The sequence below is a fragment of the Pan paniscus genome, chromosome 2, assembly GCF_029289425.2.
Source record: "Pan paniscus chromosome 2, NHGRI_mPanPan1-v2.0_pri, whole genome shotgun sequence".
Classification (NCBI taxonomy): domain Eukaryota; kingdom Metazoa; phylum Chordata; class Mammalia; order Primates; family Hominidae; genus Pan; species Pan paniscus.
Genome location: NC_085926.1, coordinates 98,271,242 through 98,298,481, shown reverse-complemented (window position 1 = coordinate 98,298,481; position 27,240 = coordinate 98,271,242). Strand labels below are relative to the sequence as shown.

General features: G+C 43.7%; 1 protein-coding gene across 1 annotated transcript; it reads right to left on the bottom strand.

Moving 5' to 3' along the window:
- Positions 1–74: 74 nt before the first annotated feature.
- Positions 75–20,852, bottom strand: NIT2 (nitrilase family member 2). The gene is made up of 10 exons (XM_063602489.1): positions 20,363–20,852; positions 16,276–16,394; positions 15,545–15,665; positions 14,310–14,398; positions 9,796–9,889; positions 9,219–9,293; positions 6,589–6,667; positions 2,924–3,022; positions 597–652; positions 75–247 (listed from the first exon to the last, which is right to left on the bottom strand). Exons 1-10 carry the CDS (start codon positions 20,835–20,837, stop codon positions 156–158), a joined length of 1,299 nt encoding a protein of 432 aa, XP_063458559.1. The 5' UTR covers positions 20,838–20,852; the 3' UTR covers positions 75–155.
- Positions 20,853–27,240: the final 6,388 nt, after the last annotated feature.

Below are 27,240 nucleotides of genomic sequence, written 5' to 3'. Positions count from 1 at the left end.
AAATGTCAGCATAATGAGGCTTTCTCATCTCAATAGAGAACCTAGGAAGGACAAGGCCGAATTAAAAAAAAATCTTCATTAAAGAATTTAATAGGGAGTTGATTATGTTGTAGAATCATATCGTCCTATTCTGTGACACATTAGAAACATAAACTTTAGGGCTTTTTCATTTCCACAGCATAGAGGTCTGATCGCTTCTGTCTAAAAACGGGGATTTGCTGGCGTATTTCAGCCAGCTTCTTCAGGTCTGCAAAAAACAGGAAAGTGCACTATTAATAATTTGCAACTCCTCACTAACCAAGGGGATTTCTTCCCCTGACTGTATAAACCACCAGAGTCTTAGTAAGTAACTTAGTAACATAGGTCTTATCTAGGTGCACAGATGGCCTGGCATCATTTCAAACCAAACAAAGAAAATTCAAGCTGATATACTCCCCAGGGCTTGGCCAGAGAACCAGACCCTAGAATATCCCCAGAGATCAATGAGAAGGGGCATAAAGGAACCCCTCCAAATGACAGGGACTTCCCAGCCATGGAGTCTGGCCTCAGAACAATGGGGACATCAGAGACCTAAACCATGCCCAGGAAAATCTTACCTATGTCTGAATACACAATTGCTTCTTCTGTGCCAGCTTTGGCTAGAACCTCCCCCCTGAAAAAGATGCAGAAGAGAATGAGTGGATTCACTGATGTTTGGTGATATTCAAGGTCTCTGTTTTTTCCTCCCAAGCTCACAGGCCAAAGGGGAAAGTATGAGATTGAAAACAAGAAGGTAGTCGTACAGATTTATGTTCTATCATTTAAATAGCTCTGTGACTTATGGGAAGGCATTTTAAATCTCCATTTCCTAATCTATAAAGTGGAAATAAGAGCTCTGTGAGGGCTTAGTGATAAAATTATGGATCATGTTTCATAAATTGCAAATCACTAGGAGACGGTGGTTATCTGATGATTATAAAGATCTGGCAATAGAGCTACCTACCACCAACAGGAAGCTCCATCTCATGCCCTCATGAGTGCATTTCAGTGGACCCCCCCTTTACAATGGCAGTCCAGACCCACTCTTCATACCTGCCTGGGCTGCTACCCTCCCTGAGAGTGGTGAAGCTGGGCCTAGGCAGGGCCCCAGATCTGCTGGGGTCTCTGCCCTGGTGGCTGTGATACCTGAACCCCTGTGTTAATGGGCTTCAGTTTCAGATTTGAGGGAAAGAGTTCAACCTCTGGCGACTGGGTAGAAGTGGCATGGGGGGGATGGAGGGTAACCTCACACTGGCAGGAGCCCTGCACTAGGGAACAGCCACACTCCTTCATCAATCCAGGGTAAGGCTGACCTGTAAAACCATCTCCAGGAAGGGTGCAGTGGCTCACGCCTGTAACCCCAGCACTTTGGGAGGCCAAGGTGGGTGGATCGCTTGAGGTCAGGAGATCGAGACCAGCCTGGCTAACAAAGCGAAACCCCATCAGTACTAAAAATGCAAAAATTATCTGGGCGTGGTGGTGTGCACCTGTAATCTCAGCTACTCGGAGGCTGAGGCAGGAGAATGGCTCGAACCCAGGAGGCAGAGGTTGCAGCAGTGAGCTGAGATTGCACCACTGCACTCCAGTCTGGGCGACAGAGTGAAACTCCATCTCAAAAAAAAAAAAAAAAAAAAAAGAAAAAAGAAACTATCTCCAGTGTCTAGTCTCTTGGCCCAGAGCAAGGGTTCAAACCATTACCTAGAGAAATGAACCTTCTCCAAAATAATCTGACATAACAACTGATTCTGTTTACCAGATAGCCACAGACAGACTTTTGGCACAAATGAGTTACAAATACAAGCACCACCATTTATGACACGTAACTGAATTCTTTTCTGATTCTTCCCCATTTGCCCTGGCATTCAAAGATTTCTGGACAGTGGAACTTGATGCAAGTTCAAGAAAATTTTCAAGTCAACTTAGTCCTTCAATGTCCCCAAGCCTAATGTGCAGGAGGCCAACTGGAATCTCACACTAGTCATATCTTCCAAGGCCTCCCCACCACACACATTGAGCTCTGAGCCCTACCTATAAAGGCAGAAGACAGAACCCTCGGGAACCCCACAGTAACATTTAACTCTTCTCAGTCTTGTTACTGGTATACTCATCCTGAAATGTAGACATACATACCAGTGTGTGTGCGTGCTTTCATACAGAGAACTAGTGTGGAATACATCCAAGTTCTGAAGGCAAATATCCTGGATTCAAACACTAGGTCTAGCCGCTACATCTGGAATTCCAGTCGCTTCCTCTGTAATTCTACCATCTATAAACTGGGCTTAATAAGAACAATTTCCTGAGAGTTCAAGTTGAGACCATGTTGTGTAAGTAGGATGTAAACTGTACAAATGTAGACTGTAAGGAATGCGTATGAGCGTATGACTGTAATTCTGTCTGGGCAGGCTTATGTGCTGGCTCCACTGAGTAATAAAATGCTTCACCCTTTTGTCGGGGAGAGGGTCATAGTTTCACTTATTGAACCATCCTGACTGCTCCTCTGATCATTATGCTGGAAGCAAAGTCCTCACCCTGTAACTCATTCCTACCCTGGGACTAGTCAGCCAACTTAAATTTTAACCAAAAATTTCAGAGTCTCTTACTACAACATGCCTGTCACTGCTGCCTTGTTTCCCCATGTGATCCAAGTATGACTGACAGTGAAGGTCACCAGAAACTCAGAAGAGGGCTAAGGCCAAGTGCTTGATCATGAGAGCAGGGTGATTTGCTTCTCACATGGTTTTCAAATGGAAGCTCCTCTCACAGAGACAGGCAGAAAGCTGGCAGGTTATGTGGGGAAATGGGAGTGAGAAGTGAGCGCCTGGCTGCTCAGGAACCAGAAAACCCATCTGCCAATGAGCCACCACTCAAGCTCCGACTGAGCCTATTCTCACTTAGCCTTACTCACCAAGGGTTCACCACGGTGCTGTGTCCCCAGGCAACATAGGAGGCTTTGTCATCCCGGGCAGGAGAGGCTGTGGCCACATACACCTGATTATCAACAGCCCTGTAGTCAATAGACAGGAAAGAGGTAAATCATACATTATAAATCTGACATTTTTCTAACCCAAGTAGATAGATCCTTCTTTTAAAAAATAGGATAGTTCAGGCTAACTCAGATGTAGAAGGAAGCCAGAGCCATGGAACCTTCTCTTTAAAAAGTTACCTTACTCAAATGGTATTTCTAGTTCTAGATCCCTGAGGAATCACCACACTGACTTCCACAAGGGTTGAACTAGTTTACAGTCCCACCAACAGTGTAAAAGTGTTCCTATTTCTCCACATCCTTTCCAGCACCTGCTGTTTCCTGACTTTTTAATGATTGCCATTCTAACTGGTGTGAGATGGTATCTCATTGTGGTTTTGATTTGCATTTCTCTGATGGCCAGTGATGGTGGGCATTTTTTTCATGTGTTTTTTGGCTGCATAAATGTCTTCTTTTGAGAAGTGTCTGTTCATGTCCTTCGCCCACTTTTTGATGGGGTTGTTTGTTTTTTTCTTGTAAATTTGTTGGAGTTCATTGTAGATTCTGGATATTAGCCCTTTGTCAGATGAGTAGGTTGCGAAATTTTTCTCCCATTTTGTAGGTTGCCTATTCACTCTGATGGTAGTTTCTTTTGCTGTGCAGAAGCTCTTTTAGTTTAATTAGATCCCATTTGTCAATTTTGGCTTTTGTTGCCATTGCTTTTGGTGTTTTAGACATGAAGTCCTTGCCCATGCCTATGTCCTGAATGGTAATGCCTAGGTTTTCTTCTAGGGTTTTTATGGTTGTAGGTCTAATGTTTAAGTCTTTAATCCATCTTGAATTAATTTTTGTATAAGGTGTAAGGAAGGGATCCAGTTTCAGCTTTCTACATATGGCTAGCCAGTTTTCCCAGCACCATTTATTAAATAGGGAATCCTTTCCCCATTGCTTGTTTTTGTCAGGTTTGTCAAAGATCAGATAGTTGTAGATATGCGGCGTTATTTCTGAGGGCTCTGTTCTGTTCCATTGATCTATATCTCTGTTTTGGTACCAGTACCATGCTGTTTTGGTTACTGTAGCCTTGTAGTATAGTTTGAAGTCAGGTAGCGTGATGCCTCCAGCTTTGTTCTGTTGGCTTAGGATTGACTTGGCAATGCGGGCTCTTTTTTGGTTCCATATGAACTTTAGTTTTTTCCAATTCTGTGAAGAAAGTCATTGGTAGCTGGGTATATACCCAAAGGACTATAAATCATGCTGCTATAAAGACACATGCACACGTATGTTTATTGCAGCACTATTCACAATAACAAAGACTTGGAACCAACCCAAATGTCCAACAATGATAGACTGGATTAAGAAAATGTGGCACATATACATCATGGAATACTATGCAGCCATAAAAAATGATGAGTTCATGTCCTTTGTAGGGACATGGATGAAATTGGAAATCATCATTCTCAGTAAACTATCGCAAGGACAAAAAACCAAACACCGCATATTCTCACTCATAGGTGGGAATTGAACAATGAGAACACATGGACACAGGAAGGGGAACATCACACTCTGGGGACTGTTGTGGGGTGGGGGCAGGGGGGAGGGATAGCTTTAGGAGATATACCTAATGCTAAATGACGAGTTAATGGGTGCAGCACACCAACATGGCACACATATACATATGTAACTAACCTGCACATTGTGCAAATGTACCCTAAAACTTAAAGTATAATTAAAAAAAAAAAAAAAAGTTACCTTACTGCATAAGCCAGTGGTTCTCAGCAAGGAGCAATGTTGCCCACCAAATTTGACAATGTCTGGAGATCTTCCTGACTGTTGTGACTAAGGAGATGCTACTGACGTCGAGCAGGTAGAGGCCACAGATGCTGCTAAACATCCTACCATGCACAGGACAGCCCCCACACAAAGAATTACACACCTAAATGTCAACAGTGCCACTGCTGAGAAACCCTGCTATAAGCTAACATAAGAGAAGAGCTTCTCTGGTTAAAGCAAGTCAAGGTGGCCGGAGAGAATGGAGTAGCCTTATGAGAGCAATACACCTTGCAGGCCACATGGTGCTTCCATGCCCATGGTGGCAGTCCCACCACCTCAAATAGAACAAAAATTGCAGCTCGCAGTCCAGGTACACCAAACCACCTCACCTCGGAGCCCTCTAGACTTAATAGACCCATGCTGGGTCATCTCAGTATCCCAGAAACTTCTCACTTTTGACAAAACTGTACCTTCATTAATACTCATGGCATCTTATACCCCTACCCCCATCTTCCACCATGCAACCAGCTAAAACCTCTTTCCCTTACATTAAACATTACCACCATCTCTAGAAGTGAGAATAGCAGCTACCTCTAGGCAGAGGGAGGAGTACTAACTAGAAAGGGGCAAAAAAGGGAGCATCCTCAGGGGCTGGAAATGTTCCGTTATGTTCATCTTGGTGGCAGGTGAATACACAAAAATTCACCAACCTATATGCTTAAAATTAGTACACTTTTTTTGTATTACTTCAACTTTTAAAAATTCTAAAGAAAACCATCATCTCAGACCAGCATTTCATGGGCTGTAGAGCACTTTACAGACAGACAGACACACTCACACACTCACAGTCACATTCATTTTCCCTTCCATCTTATGTCCACCTATGCTATTTGCCCTTCACAACCACTCAGCCTTAGAAGACTAAGGAAAGGCACCTGTGACCTGCCAAAGATGCTTGTGCAAAGCCCGGGAGTTATAGGTTAGAAGAACAAGAGCTTCTAATGAGTTTCTTGGCACAGTACCCTCAGGACTAGTAGGATGGTGTGAAGGAGGGGGTAGGATAAGCACCCTGATCTGAATGGCATAGAATCAGCTGGGTACAGACCACAAATCTCTCCCTAGGTCAAGCTAAACTAATCCCTGCCTTTTAATTGGCTTCTGGGGCTCTGAAGACATAAGCTCTGTGGTTCTCAATTTCTCTGTAAAAGTTGCTGGAACTGACTTAAGAGGGACCAATCCACATCTAATCACAGAAAAATGAAATCCCTTCCCATCTAACACACTGAATATTGAAAATGCCAAAACCACAGTTCCGGCAGGGCTTGGGGCTCACACCTGTAATCCCAGCACTTTGAAAGGCTGAGGCGGGAAGATCGCTTGAGGCCAGGAGATTGAGACCAGCTTGATCAACAGAGTGAGGCTCTATCTCTACAAAAAATAAAAAATTAGCAAGGCATGGTGGCACATGTTTGTAGTCCCAGCTACTCAGGAGGCTGAGGCAGGACGATCTCTTGAGCCCAGGATTTCAAGGCTGTAATGAGCTATGATTACACCACTGCACTCCAGCCTGGGCAATGGTAAGACCCCATCTCTTAAAAAAAAAAAAAAAAAAAAGTACAGTTTCCAAAATCCATGAGGCTGGTATTGTGGCTTCTGAGGAGAAAGTGACGCGCAGTTGTCCTCCTTATAGCTTCATCCTTTCCAACTGCATTTGGATACAAGGGCATCCTGAGTCAGGGACAGAATCCACATCAGGAAGGCTGGCACCTCCACCCAACCGGAAATCTTTCTACAAAGAGGACATGCCGAGAGGCTTGAATATATGGTTCCTTTCTTACCGGCTTCGCTGAAGTAACTCCCAATGGGCTGGTCCAGTGGTCAGATTAAAAGCTCCTGGATATACCAACAGCTGGCAGCCTTGGGGAGAGAAAAGCCAAAGAACAGTGGATGCAGTGAGCACTCAACAACACCAGTCCTCCCCACTGTTCCTTATCTAGCAGGAACTGAACTCAAACTTTCCCAAACATAAAAAGATGTCAGCCAAGTCAGACAGTGCCAGCAGCAATTAAGATACGGCTCTGAATTCCTTTAATACAAACACGTAAGTCACACACATATGGACACACAAGAAAAGTGGTGTTGATGACCAAAATCACATGTGACTTTGAGACAGAAATAATACAGGACGGTCGCAAGAGAACAGAAAATTCCAGGCAGCAGTTTCATATGACTAGCAAAAAGAAACTGTTGAAATAGCTGCCTACGCTAGGGGCTAAGACCCTGAGAAACTAGGGCTAAGACCCAGTGGACTCAATACGGTGCTGGGTGTGACCTAGGTTTCACCTAGGACTTCATTATCCTCATTATAAGCTCATTAACATACTAAATCACACACCCACCCATGCCATGATAGTTTCTGGAACACCCGTATTTGGTGAAAAAATGAGTGGCACGATTCCGAGAAATCTCCACCTTTTTCTAGGAAGCGTCATGAATATTTCACCCCTTGGTAAAGAAACTCATAAAGGCGGTGGGTGCGCTGGCTCACGCCTGTAATCCCAGCACTTTGGGAGGCCGAGGTGGGCAGATCACCTGAGGTCAGGAGTTCGAGACCAGCCTGGCCAACATGATGAAACCCTACCTCTATTAAAAATACAAAAAAATTAGCTGGGCGTGGTGGCGAGTGCCCATAATCCCAGCTACTGGGGAGGCTGAGGCAGGAGAATTGCTTGAATCTGTGAAGCAGAAGTTGCAGTGAGCCAAGATCACACCACTGCACTCCAGCCTGGGCAACAGATTGAGACTCTGTCTCAAAAAAAAAAAAAAGGAAACCCATAAAGGTAGATGGCCCAAACCTCCTTGCGCATGACTCTCTTGAGCACACACACCCTCCCTTTTTTGAGTGTGTACTTTTCACTTTGCAATAAATCTCCATACTTCCACTATTTTCTGACTCATCCTTGAACTCCTTCTTGCAATAGTGTCAATAGCATGGACACTGGCTGGGGTCAAGGTCAGACTGGTGTTTGGGGGCCTCCCCTAGCCCACCGGTATCAACTTCACTTAAAAAAAGGACGGAAAGCCTGGGCAACATAGAGAGACCCCATCTCTACAAAAAATTTAAAAATTAGCCAGGTGTGGTGGCACATGCCTAGAGTCCCAGCTACTTGGGAGGCTGAGGTGGGAGGATCACTTGAGCCCAGGAGACCAAGGCTTCAGTGAGCCATGATCACGCCTGCACTCTAGCCTGGGTGACAGTGAGACCCTGCCTCAAAACAAACAAACAAAAATAAGGTAGAGAACTGTCATTCAAATTTCTCTCAGCTCTGGCTGGGTGCGGTGGCTCATGCCTGTAATCCCAGCACTTTGGGAGGCCGAGGCGGGTAGATCACCTGAGGTCAGGAGTTCAAGACCAGTCTGGCCAACACGGTGAAACCCCATAACTACTAAAAATACAAAAATTAGCTGGGCCTGGTGGGGGCACCTGTAATCCCAGCTGCTCAGGAGGCTGAGACAGGAGAATCACTTGAACCTGGGAGGTGGAGGTTGCAGTGAGTCGAGATTGCACCATTGCACTCCAGCCTGGGCGACAAGAGCTAAACTCTGTCTCAAAAAAACAAACAAACAAACAAACAAAAAAAAAAACAAATTTCTCTCAGCTCCATATGTCAGCTCCACATGGCCAATGACCATGTTTTGTAATTCTTTTCAACTGAAATTAGGGGCAGAGGAGTTGCCCTAACACTTATTGATATATGGCTCAACAGAGACTACTGACCCCAGAGCCCATGCACCTCCACCTTCTGAGCAGGCAGTCAAACCATTTCCATCCACTTCACTTGGTTAAGTGACAGTCTATTTGGAAGTAGCTTCAAGCAGTCTAGTAAGGATGCTGGAATTTGTTAAGTACCACACGAGGGGCTTTATAGGTTCTCTCTTCTTAATCCTCATATCATTCCTGTGACTAAACTGAGAACCACACTGCTCTAGAGGTGAAATCATTTTAGCAAAGTACTGTGCCAATTAAAGGGAAGAGTTGGAACTAGAACCCACATCTTTTGAACTCGCTCTTCCCAGATACTGGCACATTTCTCCTCGTCTGGACCAAAATATCACAGACCACATTTCTACTTCTACCCAATGTCTAGGGGTACTGAGTGGTGAAATCCACTTCATTTCTACTGGGCTTCAAGTGACTCTCCAAACACAGTAACAAGGACTCAGGGTAGACCAGACCTTTATGAGCACAGCTCCTACCTTAGCTACATGATGTGTTTAATTACAACCCCCCAAAAACCCTGTCATCCATACACAGCAAAAGTCTGGGAAGCCTCATGGGGGTGAAAGGGCTGAAGATGGAGAAATTAAAGAGCGCTCTCCCAGCTTTTCTTGACTAAGGATCCCACATAGACCAGCCTAGAACCAAGCCTCCAAGCACCCACATAACACAGCTGTTGCACTGCCTCACCTCTCTGTGCGTAGATTTGTGCAAGCTCTGCAAACCGCATGTCGTAGCAGATGCCCAGACCCACTCTGCAGTAAGCTGTTTCCAAACAGAAAATGCACAAATGAAAAGTTAACTCCCTACAGCATGGTGTGGCAGGGGAAATCCTCCATGACATAATGATCACAAAACACTGACAGGGATAAATTAACACAGGACCTGAGGATAGAGATAATTTACAAGCTCATTCCTACTTGGACTTCATCTCATAAAGACATCATTTACATCAGCAGAGTAAAGATGAGAAATTCATTCTAATTGAATGCTTATTATCTAGATGGGAGGTACTCAACTGTAGCCTAATAGGTATACTCTGGAAGCCATAACAGGAAGCTACAATCAAATCAAAGAGCAAAATCGTGTCAAATCCTTAGTTCTCAAATAAGCCCGAACTTTCCAGATCTGTGATGACTCTCTGCCTTTCTCACTTATGGTCTTTCAGTTAGGTTATGTGAAGAAATCGGAGAGAGACAAAAAAGAAATAAATACCTGATTGTCTTCTACTGAGACTGCTAAAGAGGCAAATTTATCTGGTACATACGAGTATCAAATGTGGAGAAACTATCACCCGGACTCAATGTTTTAGATTCTTGAAATGTAATTTTTCCAGGAACATCAATGTCAAACAGATGGATCTGCATCACAAATAATGGATTTGGTTACCTCTTTTCCAGCAGGGTCCATGGCAGTAATGACAATATCTTTCCCCGGGCAGATATGGAAGGTGCTCTAAGATTAACTATACAAACAGCACCCCCAAACTGCTTATAATCCACCCCACAAGCTGGCTGACACCTTATCAAAATGAATTCTACCACAGGGAACTGGAAAAATGATATTGTACCTTTTATAACCCCTATTTTCTAGCAGTCTGCAAATCAACCTCTAGGTTTCTCATGGGAGGTAACTAATATGTTGCTTTTTAAAAATATAAATGCTAAATAAAGACTTCTCAGAATCAGGCCGGACACGGTGGCTCATGCCTGTAATCCCAGCACTTTGGGAGGCCGAGGTGGGCGGATCACCTGAGGTCAGGGGTTCGAGACCAGCCTGGCCAACGTAGTGAAACCTTGTCTCTACTAAAAATAGAAAAAAAAATTAGCCGGGGGTGGTTGTGCGTGCCTGTAGTCCCAGCTACCCAGGAGGCTGAGGCAGGAGAATTGCTCAAACCTGGGAGGTGGAGGTTGCAGTGAACCGAGATCACGCCATTGCACTCCAGCCTGGGTGACAGAGCAAGACTCTCTCTCTCAAAAAAAAAAAATACTTATCAGAATCAAACTGACAAATTGACAGGAGAGGTGGAAAGTAGGTGGGCATTTAAAAATCACCTGAGGTCAGGAGTTCAAGACCAGCCTGGCCAACATGGTGAAACCCCGTCTCTACTAAAAATACAAAAATTTGCCAGACATGGTGGTGCATGCCTATAATCCCAGCCACTTGGGAAGCTGAAAGAAGAGAACAGCTTGAACCAGGGAGGTGGAAGTTGCAGTGAGCCGAGATCACACCACTGCACTCCAGCCTAAGCGACAGAGCAAGACTCCATCTCAAAAAAACAAAAACAAAAACAGAAAATGAAAGAGCATCTAAAAACACCAATGAGGAATAAATCTCACAAATGTTATACAAAATTTTACCCAAAAAACTATAAAAAGAAATTGAGAGAAAGTAAAGAAAGCGTAATAAATGTCAGGATATATACCACATTCATGGACTGGAAAACTTAATACTAAAAAGATATACTTCAAAGAGTTGGGTTAATAGTCCAATGCTGGCTGTTCTTCCAGCAGGTACACAGTAGCTCCTATCAGACCAGTTTTCTTGTGGTTAACTATGAACTCTGGACAAAATAAAAGGCACAACTACTTAAAGCACTGAAGAATGACCAAAACAAAGCAGACAAAATCTGAAGAGAAGAACACAGACATGTGGAAGCAGGGAACAGCCCTGGGTGAACTTCCTGGTGCTATTTACAGCTGCTACCCTGAAGCAAGGTCCCAGTTGCTGTGATAAGTAGTGGTGAAAATGACCCATAATCACACTGGCTCGAAGAACCAGAGCTGGAAACCAAGGGGGGAAATCCTGAAATGGAGAAAGCAAAGAGGGAGAGCCCTAAATTCTGCATATAAAATCTTTCTAAATCTCTGGCTGATCACTGAGTTAAATAGAAGTGGGGCAGAACAACCAGATAGAACAGTGCAGCTAAAGTTGCTGCCCACGTTTCAAAGAAGACAAGAGTTTGGTGTTTGGGTGCGGCCAAGTTAACCATCAGTTAAAACAAAATATTCAACACTTTTTGGAAGACTGTAATAGCATCTTGAATCTCTACAACATATAATCCACTGTACAATCTTAAATTAGTAGATACTCAAAGAAACAGAAGTGTGATCCAAACTGCAAAGAAAAGGCAATCAAATGAACACAGATCCTGCCATGACCCAGATGTTATACTTTTTTTCTTGTTGTTTGCTTGGATATGAGTTTATTTACATCAGAGGCCTTTTAAAGGCCTAATAGTCTCATTCTGTGGCACACAGATATGATAATTATCAGACTTTAAAGCAGCTATAGAAACTAACTAAGCTCAACACTGTAAAGAAAAATATGCTTTTAATGAACAAATAGAAAATATCATAGAGTAATAAAAACTATAAAAAAGAAGCAAAGGGGTATTTCAGAACTGAAAATTTTAATATCTGAATTTTTTAAAATTTCACTGGGTTGGCTTATGGGAAATTGAAGAAGACAGAAGAAACAGTGAATAAGTCTGAAAGATCAACAGAAATTATCTAATCTGTAGAAGAGAAGGAAAAAGTATTGGAAAGACAAAAACAGAAAAACAGAGCCTGGTGACCTTGGAAAAATATTTAAAAATATAATGTACATATACTGGAGCTCCATAAGAAAAAGGAACAGAAAAATATTTAACAAAATAGTGTCAAAAAACTTCCCAAACACAGTGAAAGATTTAAATTTACAGTTTCAAGAAGTACCAAGGAAGGCAAAGACAAAGGAAACCACATCTAGGCATATCAGAGTCAAAATACTAAGAACTAAAGATTATGAAAACACTTGAAAGAAGGAGAGAAAAAACAACAAATTATATCCGAGGGAACAATACAAATTACTACTCACTTCTCATCAGGGAAGAAAAAAAAAAGGCTAGATAACAACTACTAGTGGAAAAAAAGGAAAACTATCAATCCAAAATTCTATTCCAGCAAAAATATCTTTCAAGAATGAAAACAATGTAAAGATATATTCCTAAAGAAAAACTAACAGAATTCCTAGCTAACAGATCCTCAGAACAAAAATTCTAAATGAGATCCTTTGGTCTGAAGGATATACCAGATAGAAGGAGGATCTTCACGAAGGAAAGAAAAACACCAGAAATGATAAATATTTGGGTAAGCATAAAGATTTTTTTCTTCTTAATTTCCTTAAAATACATATGACTATTTAAATCAAGTATTCCTGTTTTGTGGGATTTATAACATATATACATGGAATACAAATGACAACTATAGCATAAAGAATGAGGGCAGGGGCAGTGGGGTAGAAAAATGGACCTATACCATTATAAGGTTCTTAAATTTCACATGAAATGATATAATATGAACTCTTAAGTAGCCTGTGAAAAGTTAAGGATGCATATGATAATTCCCAGGGCAACAACTGGAAAACAAAAAAAAGCTAAGATGTATAACTAAAAAGCCAATAGATAAATTAAAACAGAACTCTAAAAAATATTCAATTAATCCAAAATAATACAGAAAAGATGAACAAAGGGAAAAAAAAGTAAAATGTCTCTATCCCTAAATTCAATCATATCAATAAGTGCATTAAATATAAATGGACTAACCACTTCAATTAAAAGACACAGATTGTCAGAATAAAGAAAAAATTAAGATACAATTATATGCTGTTGACAAAAGAGATCCACTTAAAATATAAAAACACATATAGCTTGAGAACAAAGAACTGGAAAAACCACGTACCAGCAAACATTAGGCATAAGAAGGCTGGAGTGGCTATAGTGATAGCAGAGATAAAGCAGAATTCAAGACAAGAGGTATTACAAGAAAAAAAAGAGATATTTCATTAATGATAAAAGGGTCAACTCATCAAGAAGACTTAATGATAATGATACTAAATGTATATGATTTTTTTTTTTGAGATGGAGTCTTGCTCTGTCTTGCCCAGGTTGGAGTGCAGTGGCGCAATCTTGGCTCACTGCAGCGTCCACCTCCTGGGTTCAAGCGATTCTCCTGTCTCAGCTTCCTGAGTAGCTGGGACTATATAGGTGTGCACCACTACACCCAGCCAATTTTGTATTTTTAGTAGAGATGGGGTTTCACCATGTTGGCCAGGCTGGTCTTGAACTCCTGACCTCAGGTGATCCACTTACTTAGACCTCCCAAAGTGCTGGGATTACAGGCATGGGCCACTGCACCTGGTCATGTATATGCATTTAATACTAAAAAGATGGCAACTCTTCCCAAAGTGTTCTCTATATATTCAATGAAATACTAATAAAAATTACTATAGGTTGGCTGGGCACGGTGGCTCACGCCTGTAATCCCAGCACTTTACGAGGCTGAGGCGGGTGGATCATGAGGTCAGGAGATTGAGACCATCCTGGCTAACACGGTGAAACCAAGTCTCTACTAAAAATACAAAAAATTAGCTGGGCATGGTGGTGGGCACCTGTAGTCCCAGCTACTCGGGAGGCTGAGGCAGGAGAATGGTGTGAACCCAGGAGGCAGAGCTTGCAGTGAGCCAAGATTGTGCCACTATACTCCAGCCTGGGTGACAGAGCGAGATTCTGTCAAAAAAAAAAATTACTATAGGTTGTTCCTTTGCAGAAATTGACAGGCTGAGTCTAAAACTTATATAAAAATGCAAATGGCCAAGAATAACCACCTGTGCCAATCAGTCAAAACCCTAATACATGTGTGAGATAATGAGAGGGACTAGGGAACTTCATAGCAAATTTTTTTTCCACACATTGTTGCTGGCTTAGAGATAACAAATTCTTATGCCACACTTCCTACTTACCTTTCTATACTTTGCTAGTAAAGTTCCATCAGGCCCAAACACAGCACAGGTGTTATATAATTTCCCAGCATCCTCTTCAGGGATAGAGCCTTTCATTGAAAGAAGAAACATACCATACGAAAAAGAATAGAGCAATTCTTTTGTGAGAAAGGGATAAAAGCCTGATAACTTGGGTCCAAAAATAAAGAACCCATCTTTTACGGTTTATTTATTCATTTTGTTTTTAGAATAAGGCAACACCTCATTCTATAATACAGAATAAGTATTCCCTTCTATGGGTTATTTAATCATGGTTTTTTTTTTTCCTTCTTGAATATGATCTTTCAGAGATAAACTCCAGAGTGTAGATGGGATATGATTAGGTTAGATGCCAAAGACAGGTTTAAAAAATAACCAAACTGTTCCTGAAATTCAGCCATGATCTTGAGCAACACTTAATCTGTAACATTAGGGCAAAATGAAAAATTTCCCATTGCTTAACTTGAATTCACCAGGTTCTGCAACAAAACTGTGTCCCAAAAGACAAGAACGTAAAGTCAGAAGCCTCTCCATCACTGAATGCAGTTTCATCTCCAGGCTTCTTGCTTTGCCTTCATTTCTAATTCTTAATATATCATCATACAGAAAAAATTGTATTTGCTATATTTATAGAATTTTTCTGTGTTTATTTTTTATTTAAGCAAATAAAACCTTTAAACATTTATTCCAAAACCACAAAAATAAAGCTACCTTTATGTATGTGGCCTCTACGGAAAAAAATTTTTTTTCTCAATCCTCTATTAGTATAGTAAAAAACAGTCCTGGCATGATAGCTCACACCTGTAATCCTAGCACTTTGGAAGGCCAAGGTGGGCAGACTGCTTGAGCCTAGGAGTTCAAAACCAGCCTGGGCAACAAGGTGAAACTCTGTCTTTACAAAAAAATACAAAAATCAGCCAGGCATGGTGGCGCACACCTGCAGTCCTAGCTACTCAGGAGGTTAAGAGGTGGGAGAATCACTTGAGTCTCGTAGGGTGAGGCTGCAGTGGGCCATGATCACACCACTGTACTCTAGCACGGGTGACAAAGCAAGACCTCACCTCAAAAAAAATAAATAAATAAGAAAAAGAAACTCTCTGCTTCAGCTTCCCAAGCTGAAGCTTCCCAAGTAGGGAATACAGGCGCACGCCACCACACCTGACTCATTCAGATGTTTCTAATGTTTAGGTCATTATACTTTGTGGGTAGGAAGTTACCTCCAATGAGATATATGCTGCATTCCTTTGCTACTTCAGAAAGCTTCTGTGTGGATTCACCAGGAATTTTCTCTGCATATTCAGGAAAATATTTCGTTCCATATGGAGAATTAAAGCATTCCTAGAAAAATATTGGCAGAGAAAAAAAAAAGATCAAAACACCCACCCATTTTAAAGTTCTGCTGTAAGAGGCCATAGCTGCTGCTTCTAGCTCTGCTTTCAGTCGAAGGGTTAAAACACAGCTAATAAGAAAAACACTGACATCTCAAGGGTAAAGAGCCTGTAGCCACAGGTAAGACTACAAAGCTAGCCTAGTGGGTTGGAGGAGACAAATCACAGGTGTTCTCCCAGAGCTCATTTAAAAAAAAAATGTTGGAGGCTTAGTGCTAAAACCAATATGTTCTGGTTCTATAAAGACTTAGTTAAATAAGGAACAAAGTATCCAAGCACTGAGTATTTTAGTTTTCCATAAGTCCCTCAATATACTAGGATTTTGGCTTCCTCATCTGAACAAAGAGGAAGATCCAAAAGCTAAAGACCTATGACCGTGTTGGCACATCCTATCTCACAAAGAACCTTGCTAAGGTCATCCTCCAGTCAGACACGGAACAATCTATGGGCTCCAAGGGACACTGCTGGACCCCAGGATACAAGAGGACAACCAGAGCTAGCAAACACTGTTCTGCTTGGGTGTACAGTGGCTAGAACAGAATGGCTGCTCCCATACTGACCGGCAAAGAAACTATTTTGGCTCCTTGCGTTGCTGCCTCCCGAATGAAGCTACAAGCGCGAGTGACGTTATCTGATTTGATGGAAGAAATCTGAAGCTGGATGAGGGCCAAGCGGAAAGCTGAGAACAAAGACAAAAGAAAACAGCTGTCAGAAGATCAAACTGCTGGATTCAGACAGAGCCATAGTTCTCAAATGGAAGGCAATTATGTTCCCGGGGGGACATCTGACAATGTCTGAAGATACCTTTGATGCCACAACTGATGAGGTATGAGTGGCATGTAATGAATAGAGACCAAGGATACTGCCAAACATCCTACAATGCATAGGACAACCCCCTCCATAACAACGAAGAATTATCCTGTCCAAAATGTCAATAGTCTAAAATCTATCTGGAGATAGAGCAATATCCATGGGCAAAGTCCCATGCCAGGCACAAGAATCTAGAGTGAACCAGCTTCTTACTATGCAGTGTAGGGAATGAAATGAGAATATGGCTTAAAGTAAAAAGACTGGGTTTGAATATGGTCCTGTCCCTTACTGTTTGTTCATGGGCCTCTCGTCTACCTCCAATCCATATACTGAGTATGTCCCAGCACAGAAAGTGTGATTCCTTGGAAGCTGCTCACATACTTCCCATGAGCAGCCCAGCTCATGGGAAGGGAAGATGTCTGTCTCAGTTTCCCCACTACTGGCTGGGTCACAGCACATCGATCCCGCTGCTGGCAGAGGGAAAACCTGGCAGCCAGTGAGCTGCACACATGCCTATTCACAGGACAGGGGTCCCAGGCACCTCTAAAAGTCTGCACTTACCCCATAAGTATTCATGTGTCCAAGAGAACATGACATTAAACAGCAAATAACACCATGAGAGGTTGAAAGAGATACTGCAGAAGGAAAAGCTAACAGCACTTTTCTCTTGCTATCTGAACAAGGGGACTGGGCCCCATAAATTATGTAGCCAGCCCTGACAAGGTCTGTGCTCAGCCCTGGAGCAAGGAGGTTGGGGGCTCTTCCAAGCTTATTTCTTCCTGGAGGTAGTAGCTATACATCATATTTGCTTTTCTTCTGTTCTTTAAAGTTCCCTTTTAGCTTTTATGATAATCACTTTCCATTAGCTAATATTTTTTATTTTGAGGCAGGGCCTTGTTCTGTCGCCTAGGCTGGAGTGCAGTGGCACAAACATGGTCCACTGCAGCCTTGACCTACTCGGTTCAGGCAATCCTCTTGTCTCAGCTTCTTATGTAGCTGGGACCACAGGTATGCACCACCATGCTGGGCTAATTTTTTAATTTTGTAATTTTTTGTAGAGACAGGGTCTCACTTTGTTGCCCAGACTGGTCTCGAACTCCTGGGCTCAAGCGATCCTCCTGCCTCAGCCTCTCAAACTGCTGGGATTATAAGCATGAGCCACCACGCCTGGCCAGATAATAATTTTTTATATAAAATTTTCCGCCGGGTGTGATGGCTCACGCCTGTAATCCCAGCACTTTGGGAGGCCAAGGCAGGTGATCACTTGAGGTCAGGAGTTTCAGACCAGCCTGGCCAACATGGTGAAACCCCGTCTCTACTAAAAATACAAAAATTAGCCAGGTGTGGTGGTGGGCGCCTGTAATCCCAGCTACTCAGAAGGCTGAGGCAGGAGAATCACTTGAACCTGGGAGTTGGAGGTTACAGTGAGCCAAGATCGCGCCACTGCACTCCAGCCTGGACGACAGAGTGAGACTCAGTCTCCAAAAAAAAAAATAAATAAATAAATAATTTTCCTTGTTCGAGTTACTAGTGTTGTTTCCATGTCCTGCCTGGACTCTGATGGATACATAGTTCCTGCTTATGGTCTGGTGGGACGCAGCAGTAAAGGATCCAAAGCACATTATAATCTACGAAGCTCTGCAAAACTTCAGGAATTATTAGTGTAGGGAAAAGAAAGAGCGATCAGATTATTACTGTGTCTGTGTAGAAAGAAGTAGACATAGGAGACTCCATTTTGTTCTGTACTAAGAAAAATTCTTCTGCCTTGAGATGCTGTTAATCTATAACCTTACCCCCAACCCCGTGCTCTCTGAAACATGTGCTGTGTCCACTCAGGGTTAAATGGATTAAGGGCGGTGCAAGATGTGCTTTGTTACAGATGCTTGAAGGCAGCATGCTCCTTAAGAGTCATCACCACTCCCTAATCTCAAGTACCCAGGGACACAAACACTGCGGAAGGCCGCAGGGACCTCTGCCTAGGAAAGCCAGGTATTGTCCAAGGTTTCTCCCCATGTGATAGTCTGAAATATGGCCTCGTGGGAAGAGAAAGACCTGACCATCCCCCAGCCCGTAAAGGGTCTGTGCTGAGGAGGATTAGTGCAAGAGGAAGGAACGCCTCTTTGCAGTTGAGACAAGAGGAAGGCATCTGTCTCCTGCCCGTCCCTGGGCAACGGAATGTCTCGGTATAAAACCCGATTCTATGTTCCATCTACTAAGATAGGGAAAACCACCTTAGGGCTGGAAGGGGGACAGGCGGGCAGCAATACTGCTCTTTAAGGCATTGAGATGTTTATGTGTATGCATATCTAAAGCACAGCACTTAATTCTTTACCTTGTTCATGAAGCAGAGACCTTTGTTCACGTGTTTATCTGCTGACCTTCTCTCCACTATTATCCTATGACCCTGCCACATCCCCCTCTCCGAGAAACACCCAAGAATGATCATAAATACTAAGGGAACTCAGAGGCGGGCGGGATCCTCCATATGCTGAACGCTGGTCCCCTGGGCCCCCTTACTTCTTTCTCTATACTTTGTTTGTGTCTTTTTCTTTTCCAAGTCTCTCGTTCCACCTAACGAGAAACACCCACAGGTGTGGAGGGGCAACCCACCCCTTCAATTAGTAATGGCCTGCCCGAACTCCCCATCCCACCTCTGCTCCAGAGTCTGAAAATCCTACCATTAGAGAGCTATCTCTTTTGGGTGTTTCCTGTAACAATGCAAATGTCTCCAGAAAAGGCAACAATGACAAACCCTGGCCTCTGATGAAGGCCTGTTTGGCTCAGGGTTAACTACAAGGAAAACTCAGATGTCCCATTCCTTGATCTATCCTAAATATAGTGAGAAGCACTAAATTTAACCTTGAAGGCAGCCTGCTAAATAGTTACAGAATCTGAAGGGAAACTAAAACAGGAAATAAAAGCTGGGATTATTCTGGGGCAAACAGATATTTTGAGCTGTTATCAGAACAGCAGAGAAATCCACTAAACGTCTCCCCTCCATTTCCCAGCGTTAAGCCATTCTCCCTCCTCAGCTTCCCAAGTAGCTTGGGACTAAAGGGGCGTGCCTCCACACCGGGCTAATTTTGTATTTTTTAGTACAGACAATGTGTCGCCATGTTGCCCAGGCTGGTCTCCAACTCTTGACTCCTGAGCTCAAGCGATCCTCGTGCCTCAGCTTCCCAAACTGTTGGGATTACAGGAGTGAGCCACGTGCCCTGTCATGTCTGTGCTTCCGAGGGTGGGAAAGATAAAGCTCACCATGGCTACGCTGATGGCTTCCTCTCCTACACATCTCACCCACAAGGGCGGGGTCCTCAACTAAGCTTAGGACTGCCTATCATTCTGCAAATGACCCACTCTACATGTGACATGCTGCAGCAGGGAAACCCCGCCACTGGGCAGTTCCTCATGCTCAGGACGAGACGCCAGTCACTCCATCTCATCTGTAAAGTGAAGACACAATGACTTTTAAGGCTACCCTAATATTCATCATAATCTAACAACGAAGACCTTACTAAGGGGCGGAAAAAAAGAATAAAATACTGTGAGCGAAGGAAACAACAAAGGAATAACATTTAAAGCAATGTGCCAGGTCCTTCACACATTAACTTCTGTGAGGTATCATTAACATCATTTTACAAATAAAGAAACAGGGGACTTGCAGGGGGAAAGCTGCACAAAGTCACTGAACAAAGTAAGTGACACAGCAAGAATCCAAGTCAAAATCTGGAGCTGGAAAGTGAGTGGGGAGAGGAAGAACCGCCTGGGCACCTTTGTGCAGGGCGGGGCTGGAGGAGGTCACGCAACTTGAAAACACCCAAGGGAGTTGGATCCTACCACCGCGGCCCACACCGTGGAGAAATACACGTCCATCAGCCTCTGTCAAGCAGGACGCGGCGGGTGCCGGCGCGGCCGGGTGGCCTGGTGCTTTCTGGGCCTCGCCCGCCACCCCGGAAGCCTGGAATCCCGGGAGTGCGCCCGGCCGCCCGGCCACGCGATCCCGGACCCACGCGGACGCCCGCCTCAGGGAAGGCCGCGCACGGCGGGGACGCGAGGCGGAGGGGCTGAGCCGGCCGAGCCACCGCCGGCGCCGCTCCAAAGCCTCCCCCCGCGGCCCGAACTCGAGCTGCAGCGCGCGGCCGCGCCACTTACAAGTCATCGCTCTGCAGACAAGCACCACCTGCGGCGCGGACTGAGCGCTGGAGACCCGGCGGACCGCGGCGTCGCTACGGTGGGGCGGGGCCCGCGTCAGAGGCCCCGCCCCACCCCTCCTCCTGGCCCCGGCCCGGAGGAGAGAGGGGTCTGCGTTCATTCCAGTGCGCCTGGAACACCAGGACGGACCAACGAGAAATGGTTAATGGCAACACAGTCCGGAAAAAGCATGCCTCGAAAGGCAAAGGGCAAAAGGGAACGGCCTAAGTCGAGGTGGTGTGCTGGTGAATGTCTTAACAACCAGACTTTTCAGGGAGGAAAGCCCTGATTTGTAGCGTTTGCTGATTCTCCGCAAAAGGACTGAACTTCTAGCTGGTTGAATCACCTCTGTGGCCAGGTTAACACCGTATGCTGATGGGCTTGAGCTATCTGAACAAGTCTCTGTGACGGGGACGGAATGACCCTGGTTGGTTTAGGCACGCGAGACGTCTGTAAAATCTGACTACAAGGCTGCTAGGCCAACGGGAAAGATGCTGAGGGTTCAACGCCATGCCCTCAACAAGTCAGTCCTCGAATACATTGTCATCTCTTTGCTAATATCCTTTTTTGTTTGTTTGTTTTAGACAGGGTCTCACTCTGTCATCCAGTCAGGAGTGCAGTGCAGCAGTCTCAGCCCATTGCAGCCTCAACCTCCCGGCTCAAGCGATCCTCCGTCCTCAGCCTCCCAAGTAGCTGGGACTACAGGCACACACCACCACACCTAGCTATTTCTTTTTCTTTTTTCTTTTTCTTTCTTTCTTTTTTTTTTTTTTAAGTTTTTTACTTTTAATAGAGGTGGGGCCTTGCTATTTTGCCCAGGCTGGTCTCAAACTCCTGAGCTCGAGACCCTACTGCCTTAGCCTCCCAAAGTGCTGGAATTATAGGCGTGAGCTGCTGCGCCCAGCCTATAGACTATGATTTTTGCATTTTTATTTATTAGATTGCTTTTTAATTTTCGTGTTTTGTGTTTTTGTGCCTTGTCAGACTTGTGGAACAAAAATCCAAAACTTAACCACCTTTTGGAATGCCCCAGAATCGTTTATACTGAAACAGATCTTGGTTTGTAAAAGAACACTATAAAAACATTTTGGGGGCAACTAGGGAGATTTAAATATGAACGAGATATTTGATGCTTTTCTGAATTATTTTGTGTGCTATAGTGTTGTGATTGTGACAATTCTTTACTCTTAGAAAATGAGGAAGTATTAGGGATGAACTGTCAGAATGTTTGACTTGAAAATCGTCAGCAAAAAGAAAACACATAAGATAAAGCAAATATGGCAAAATGTTAATTATTAAATCTAGGAGGAGGACACAGCTGTTCATGGTACTAGATTAAAACTTTGTAGAAGTTTAAAATTTTAAGCTTTCATAACAAAAAATTGGGGGGAAATACATAGCAGTTATGGTCTTTCTGCAGCTTAAGAGACTATCTGGACTTGGCTTTGTAGCAGGAAGATCTTTAAAAACCTTTTCATTTCTGCTATGCTTATTAACCTATGAGGTTTCAGGGTCAACCTGTGGTCACTTACAACCTGTTAAAAAAATTCATCTAGATTTCCAAATTTATTGGACTAACATTGTAACTAATAGTGGTCCTAAACCTGGCTGGAAATGTTATTTGAAGTGCTTGTTCAAAATGCAAATTATTTCATTTTTTTAGAAATGGATTCTTACAGTGTTGCCCAGGCTGGTCTCAAACTCCTAGGCTCAAGTGATCCTCCCACTTTGGCTTCAAAAAGTGCTGGCCTTATAGGCATGAGCCATGGCATCCAGGTGGAGATGCCCAGTAGGCAACCAGACCAAAGCCTCAAGCTCAGAAGATGTCTGGGCTGGAAATTGACTTGGGAGTCACCAGCAGTTTTAACTAAGAGGAAGCTCTGAATTTGGATGAGAACACACAAGCGGAGTGTGAAAGGCACACGCAAAAGAAGAAGGGCCTGTGGAGCCTGGGAAGGAGCCATTAGAGGAGAAGGACCAGGCCGGGCGCCACTGCCTGGTGGAGGAACAGCTGTGTCCTCCTCCTAGATTTAATAATTAACATAATCCCAGCATTTCAGGAGGCGGAGGCAGGTGGATCAAGAGGTCAGGAGCTCGAGACCAGCCTGACCAGCATGGTGAAACCCCGTCTCTACTAAAAATGCAAAAATTAGCTGGGCGTGGTGGCACACACCTGTAATCCCAGCTACTCAGGAGGCTGAGACAGCAGAATCACTTGAACCTGGGAGGCGAATGTTGCGGTGAGCTGAGATTGTGCCACTGCACACCAGCCTGGGTGACAGAGCCAGACTCCATTAGAAAAAAAAAAAGAGAGAGAGAGAAGCAGGACCAGGAGAAGGCCATCAAGACCAAAAGCCTATGGGTACTGTGTCCCTCTGTCACATGCAGGGAAACTGCTGACTTGGGCACTAGGGGTGTTCCTAGAAAAGGAAAAGCTAAATGAAAGTGCGCTTTTTAAACCTTTCTTTAGAACTTTCTGGGCACAATGGAAAAGCTAGTCACTGGGTTCTGGTTCTGGCTCTGACACTGATTAGATGTTAATACCTAGGGCAAATCACCTCACCCTCAGGACCTTTTCCTCACCTGTATGTGAAAGGATTTAGAGGCAAAGGAAGAAGAATCTGGCTGAAGGGTGAAGTTTGTGCAGCCCTCCCCACCACCACTCCCCTCACTGTCCCTTCTCTGCAGCAGCTCTGCCTTCGTTTCCATGTTCCTGTTCATCTGACGTATGAAAATAGGCCAAAAAACAAAACTACCAGGCCAAATGGATCTTGAAAGCCCAGCTAAAAATCTGGTGTGCCTTTTCAGTCTCTATTCTCATTTCTACCCATGTCTCACAGGCTTAATGACCATTTCCAGGCTGTTACTAGTCAGATTTTTATTTTTACTCCAGAGGACCTATTTCAACATCTCCGGCTGCCGCCATCTCTATTTACATGTCTTAACATCAGTTCCAACTCAACTATGTGAAACTAAATGTATCACCTCCAAAAGAGCTTCTCCACCCAGCACTTACAGGCACCACAATTTATGCCCAGTTTTCTAATTCTCCCTGCTTTCCAACCCTCCAAGAAAACCTAAGTCACTTCAGTGACTTTCGAGTCTTTCATTCCCCACCTCTGGTAAGGGACAGGGCTCTTCTTACTCTCAGGAAATGTCCCTGATTCCTCCTTTCAGTTCCCATCACCACCATCCACAGGTAGGCCTTCCTCACCTTGGGGAGACTGCTACAGGCACTTCCTAACTGGTCTCTCCTTTCCATCAGCATTCCTCCAGCTGCCGCTTCATAGTATGAGGTGAGTCTAGGGGAACGTGAGCTCAGTTTTTGGGGGAGAGGTGGATATGTGTTCCAGGAAAACTCTCCGTGTTTTTCCTCTGCTCTTACATCACCACCACAACAATCATCATCACAGAAGAATTCTGGGACCAAATGTGAGGGGGTTCCTCCCTACCACCAAGCAGCGGACACCAGCTGGGTATCCTCCTATTCAATTCCAACACTGTCTACCTGAGGAAGACACACCGGCACCAGTCATATGTCTTGGACTCCAGAACTTCTGACCAACCACTTTCAAGTTGGGGTTGCCATGATCCCATCTTTGGGTTTGAATAACTTGCTGGAGCAGCTCACAGAACTCATGGAAACATGTTTCCTGGTTTATTATAAAGGATGTTGCAAAGGCTACAAGGAAGAGATGTGTAGGGCAAAGTATGGGAGGAGGGGCACAAAGCTTCCATGCCCTCCAGAACCTCCACGAACGTGGTCAGCTATCTAGAAGCTCTCCAAACCCAGTTCTATTGGCCTTTATGGGAACTTTATGTTATCAGCATTCCTTCCTCCAAGGGATGGGGCAGGAGCTCTCAGGAGATATTTAAGACCCACAATCAGCAAGATTAGAGTTCTGCCTTGGGGCAGGTGAAAGGAGAGCAGGAGAGGCCAGAGAGATTCTGTTTCCTGAGGCCTGCCCCTGAGGCCTAACACAACTGGCATTATAACAAAAGACTTAACAAGGCTATGGGAGTCAGGGACCGTGCTTGAAAATGTGTGTATGTATGTGTGTGTATACCTCGTAACACCACAATACGCAAGTGACTTACAGCAGTCAGAAATTAGGGGCTGAAAATCAGAATTGCAGTTATTTGCAAAGAATAAGAGAAGAAATCTATGAGTAGATGCAATCGGAGAAGGAAAGAGTATGATACTACAGAAAGCAAAGGATCAAACTTGGGAATTATCATATTGGGTTAGAACTGTGTACAGGGAGGAGTCAAAGAGTGTGTATGCATCTAAATATACACATAAATGCATAGATACATAGAATTTTTAAATTTCTGATGCAGTTCTCTACAAATCAGGAGACCTGAGTTCAAAACTTTGCTGACACACCATGTAACTTTGGACAAGTTACTTAACGTTGGGAGACCAATTTAATATACCCACGTGGGTTAGACAGGTAACTGAGTAAAGCTGGCAACCTGAAGAGAAAAGCAAACACTGAGGCCACTAGCTCTCGCCTGCTGTTTCCAGGACAGCAAACAGCAAAGAGGTGGCACAGTATAGCAGTTATAACCATGAACTCTTTTGTGTGGATGTTAAGTTTTCATTTCCCTAGGGTAAATACCTAGGCGAGAGATTGCCGGGTTGTATAGTAAACATATGTTTATTTACAAGAAATGGCCAAACTGTTGTCTAGAGTGTCTGTACCATTTTGTACACCCACCAGCAATGTATGAATGTTCTAGTTATTCCATATCCTCACCAGCACTTGGTATTGTCATTTTTTGTTTTTAATTTTAGCCATTCTAACTGGTGTGGTTTTGATTTACATTTCCCCAACAGTTAATGATGATCTTTTCACATGCCTATTTGCCACCCATCTTTCTCTGAAGAATTGCTTCTTTTCCCCATTGTTTTGTTTTCTTATTGTTGTAGTGAAAATCTTTATATATTCTGAACAAAAATCCTTTGTTGGTATGTTTTGCAAGTACAGTATTTTTCCCCAGTATGTAGCTTGTCTTTCCCTTCTATTAAGTGTCTTTTGCAGAGCAAAATTTTTAAATTTAAGAATTTTTTTTTTTTTTTTGAGATGGAGTCTCTCTCTGTCACCCAGGCCGGCGGTGATCTCGGCTCACTGCAACCTCTGCCTCCCAGAGTCAAGTGATTCTCTTACCTCAGCCTCCCAAGTAGCTGGGATTACAGGCGCACGCCACCAAGCCCGACTAATTTTTGTATTTTTAGTAGAGAGGGGGTTTCACCTTGCAGGCCAGGCTGGTCTCGAACTCCTGACCTCGTGATCTGCCCGTCTCGGCCTCCCAAAGTGCTGGGATAATAGACATGATTCATTCTTATGGATTGTGCTTTTCATATGTCTAAGAACTATGGCCTAACCCAAGATCATGAAAATTTTCTCCTGTTTTCTATTAGTTTTATAGGTTTACATTGCACATTTAGCTGTATGATGCATTGAGTTAATTTTTGTATAAGGTTTGAGGTATATAGGTTGAGGTTAATTTCTTTGTATATGGGTATCTAGTTGTTCCAACAGTGTATGTTGAAAAGACTATCCTTTCTCTATTGAATTGCCTTTGAAACTTTGCTCAAAACAACTGCCCATTATTTGTGGGGGTCTATTTTTTTCATTTTATTTATTTATTTTAATTGTTTTATTTCCATAGGTTATTGGGGAACAGGTAGTGTTTGGTGACCTGAGTAAGTTCTTTAGTGGTGATTTGTGAAATTTTGGTACACCCATCACCCGAGCAGTATATACTGCACCCAATTTGTAGTATTTTATCCTTCACCCCCTTCCCACTCTTTCCCCGAGTCTCCACAGTCCATTGTCTCATTCTTATGCCTTTGCATCCTCATAGCTTAGCTCCTACTTATGAGTGAGAACATACGATGTTTGGTTTTCCATTCCTGAGTTACTTTACTTAGAAAAATAGTCTCCAATATTATCCAGGTCGCTGCGAATGCCATTCATTCATTCCTTTTTATGGCTGAATAGTATTCCATCATATATATATATATGTCTATCTATCTATCTCACAGTTTCTTTATCCACTCATTGATTGATGGGCATTTGGGTTGGTTCCACATTTTTGCAATTGCAAATTGTGCTGCTGTAAACATGTGTGTGCAAGTTATCTTTTTCTTATAATGACTTTTTTTTTTTGAGATGGAATCTTGCACTGTCACCCAGACTGGAGTGCAATGGCACAATCTCATCTCACTGCAATCTCCGCCTCCTGGGGTCAAGCCATTCTCCTGCCTCAGCCTCCCGAGTAGCTGGGATTACAGGTGCCCACCACCATGCCCAACTAATTTTTGCATTTTTAGCAGAGACGGGGTTTCACCATGTTGGCCAGGCTGGTCTCGAACTCCTGACCTCAGGTGATCCACCTGCCTTGGCCTCCCAAAGTGCTGAGATTACAGGTGTGAGTCACCGTGACCAACCAATGACTTCTTTTCCTCTGGGTAGACACCCAGCAGTGGGACTGCTGGATCAAATGGTAGTTCTACT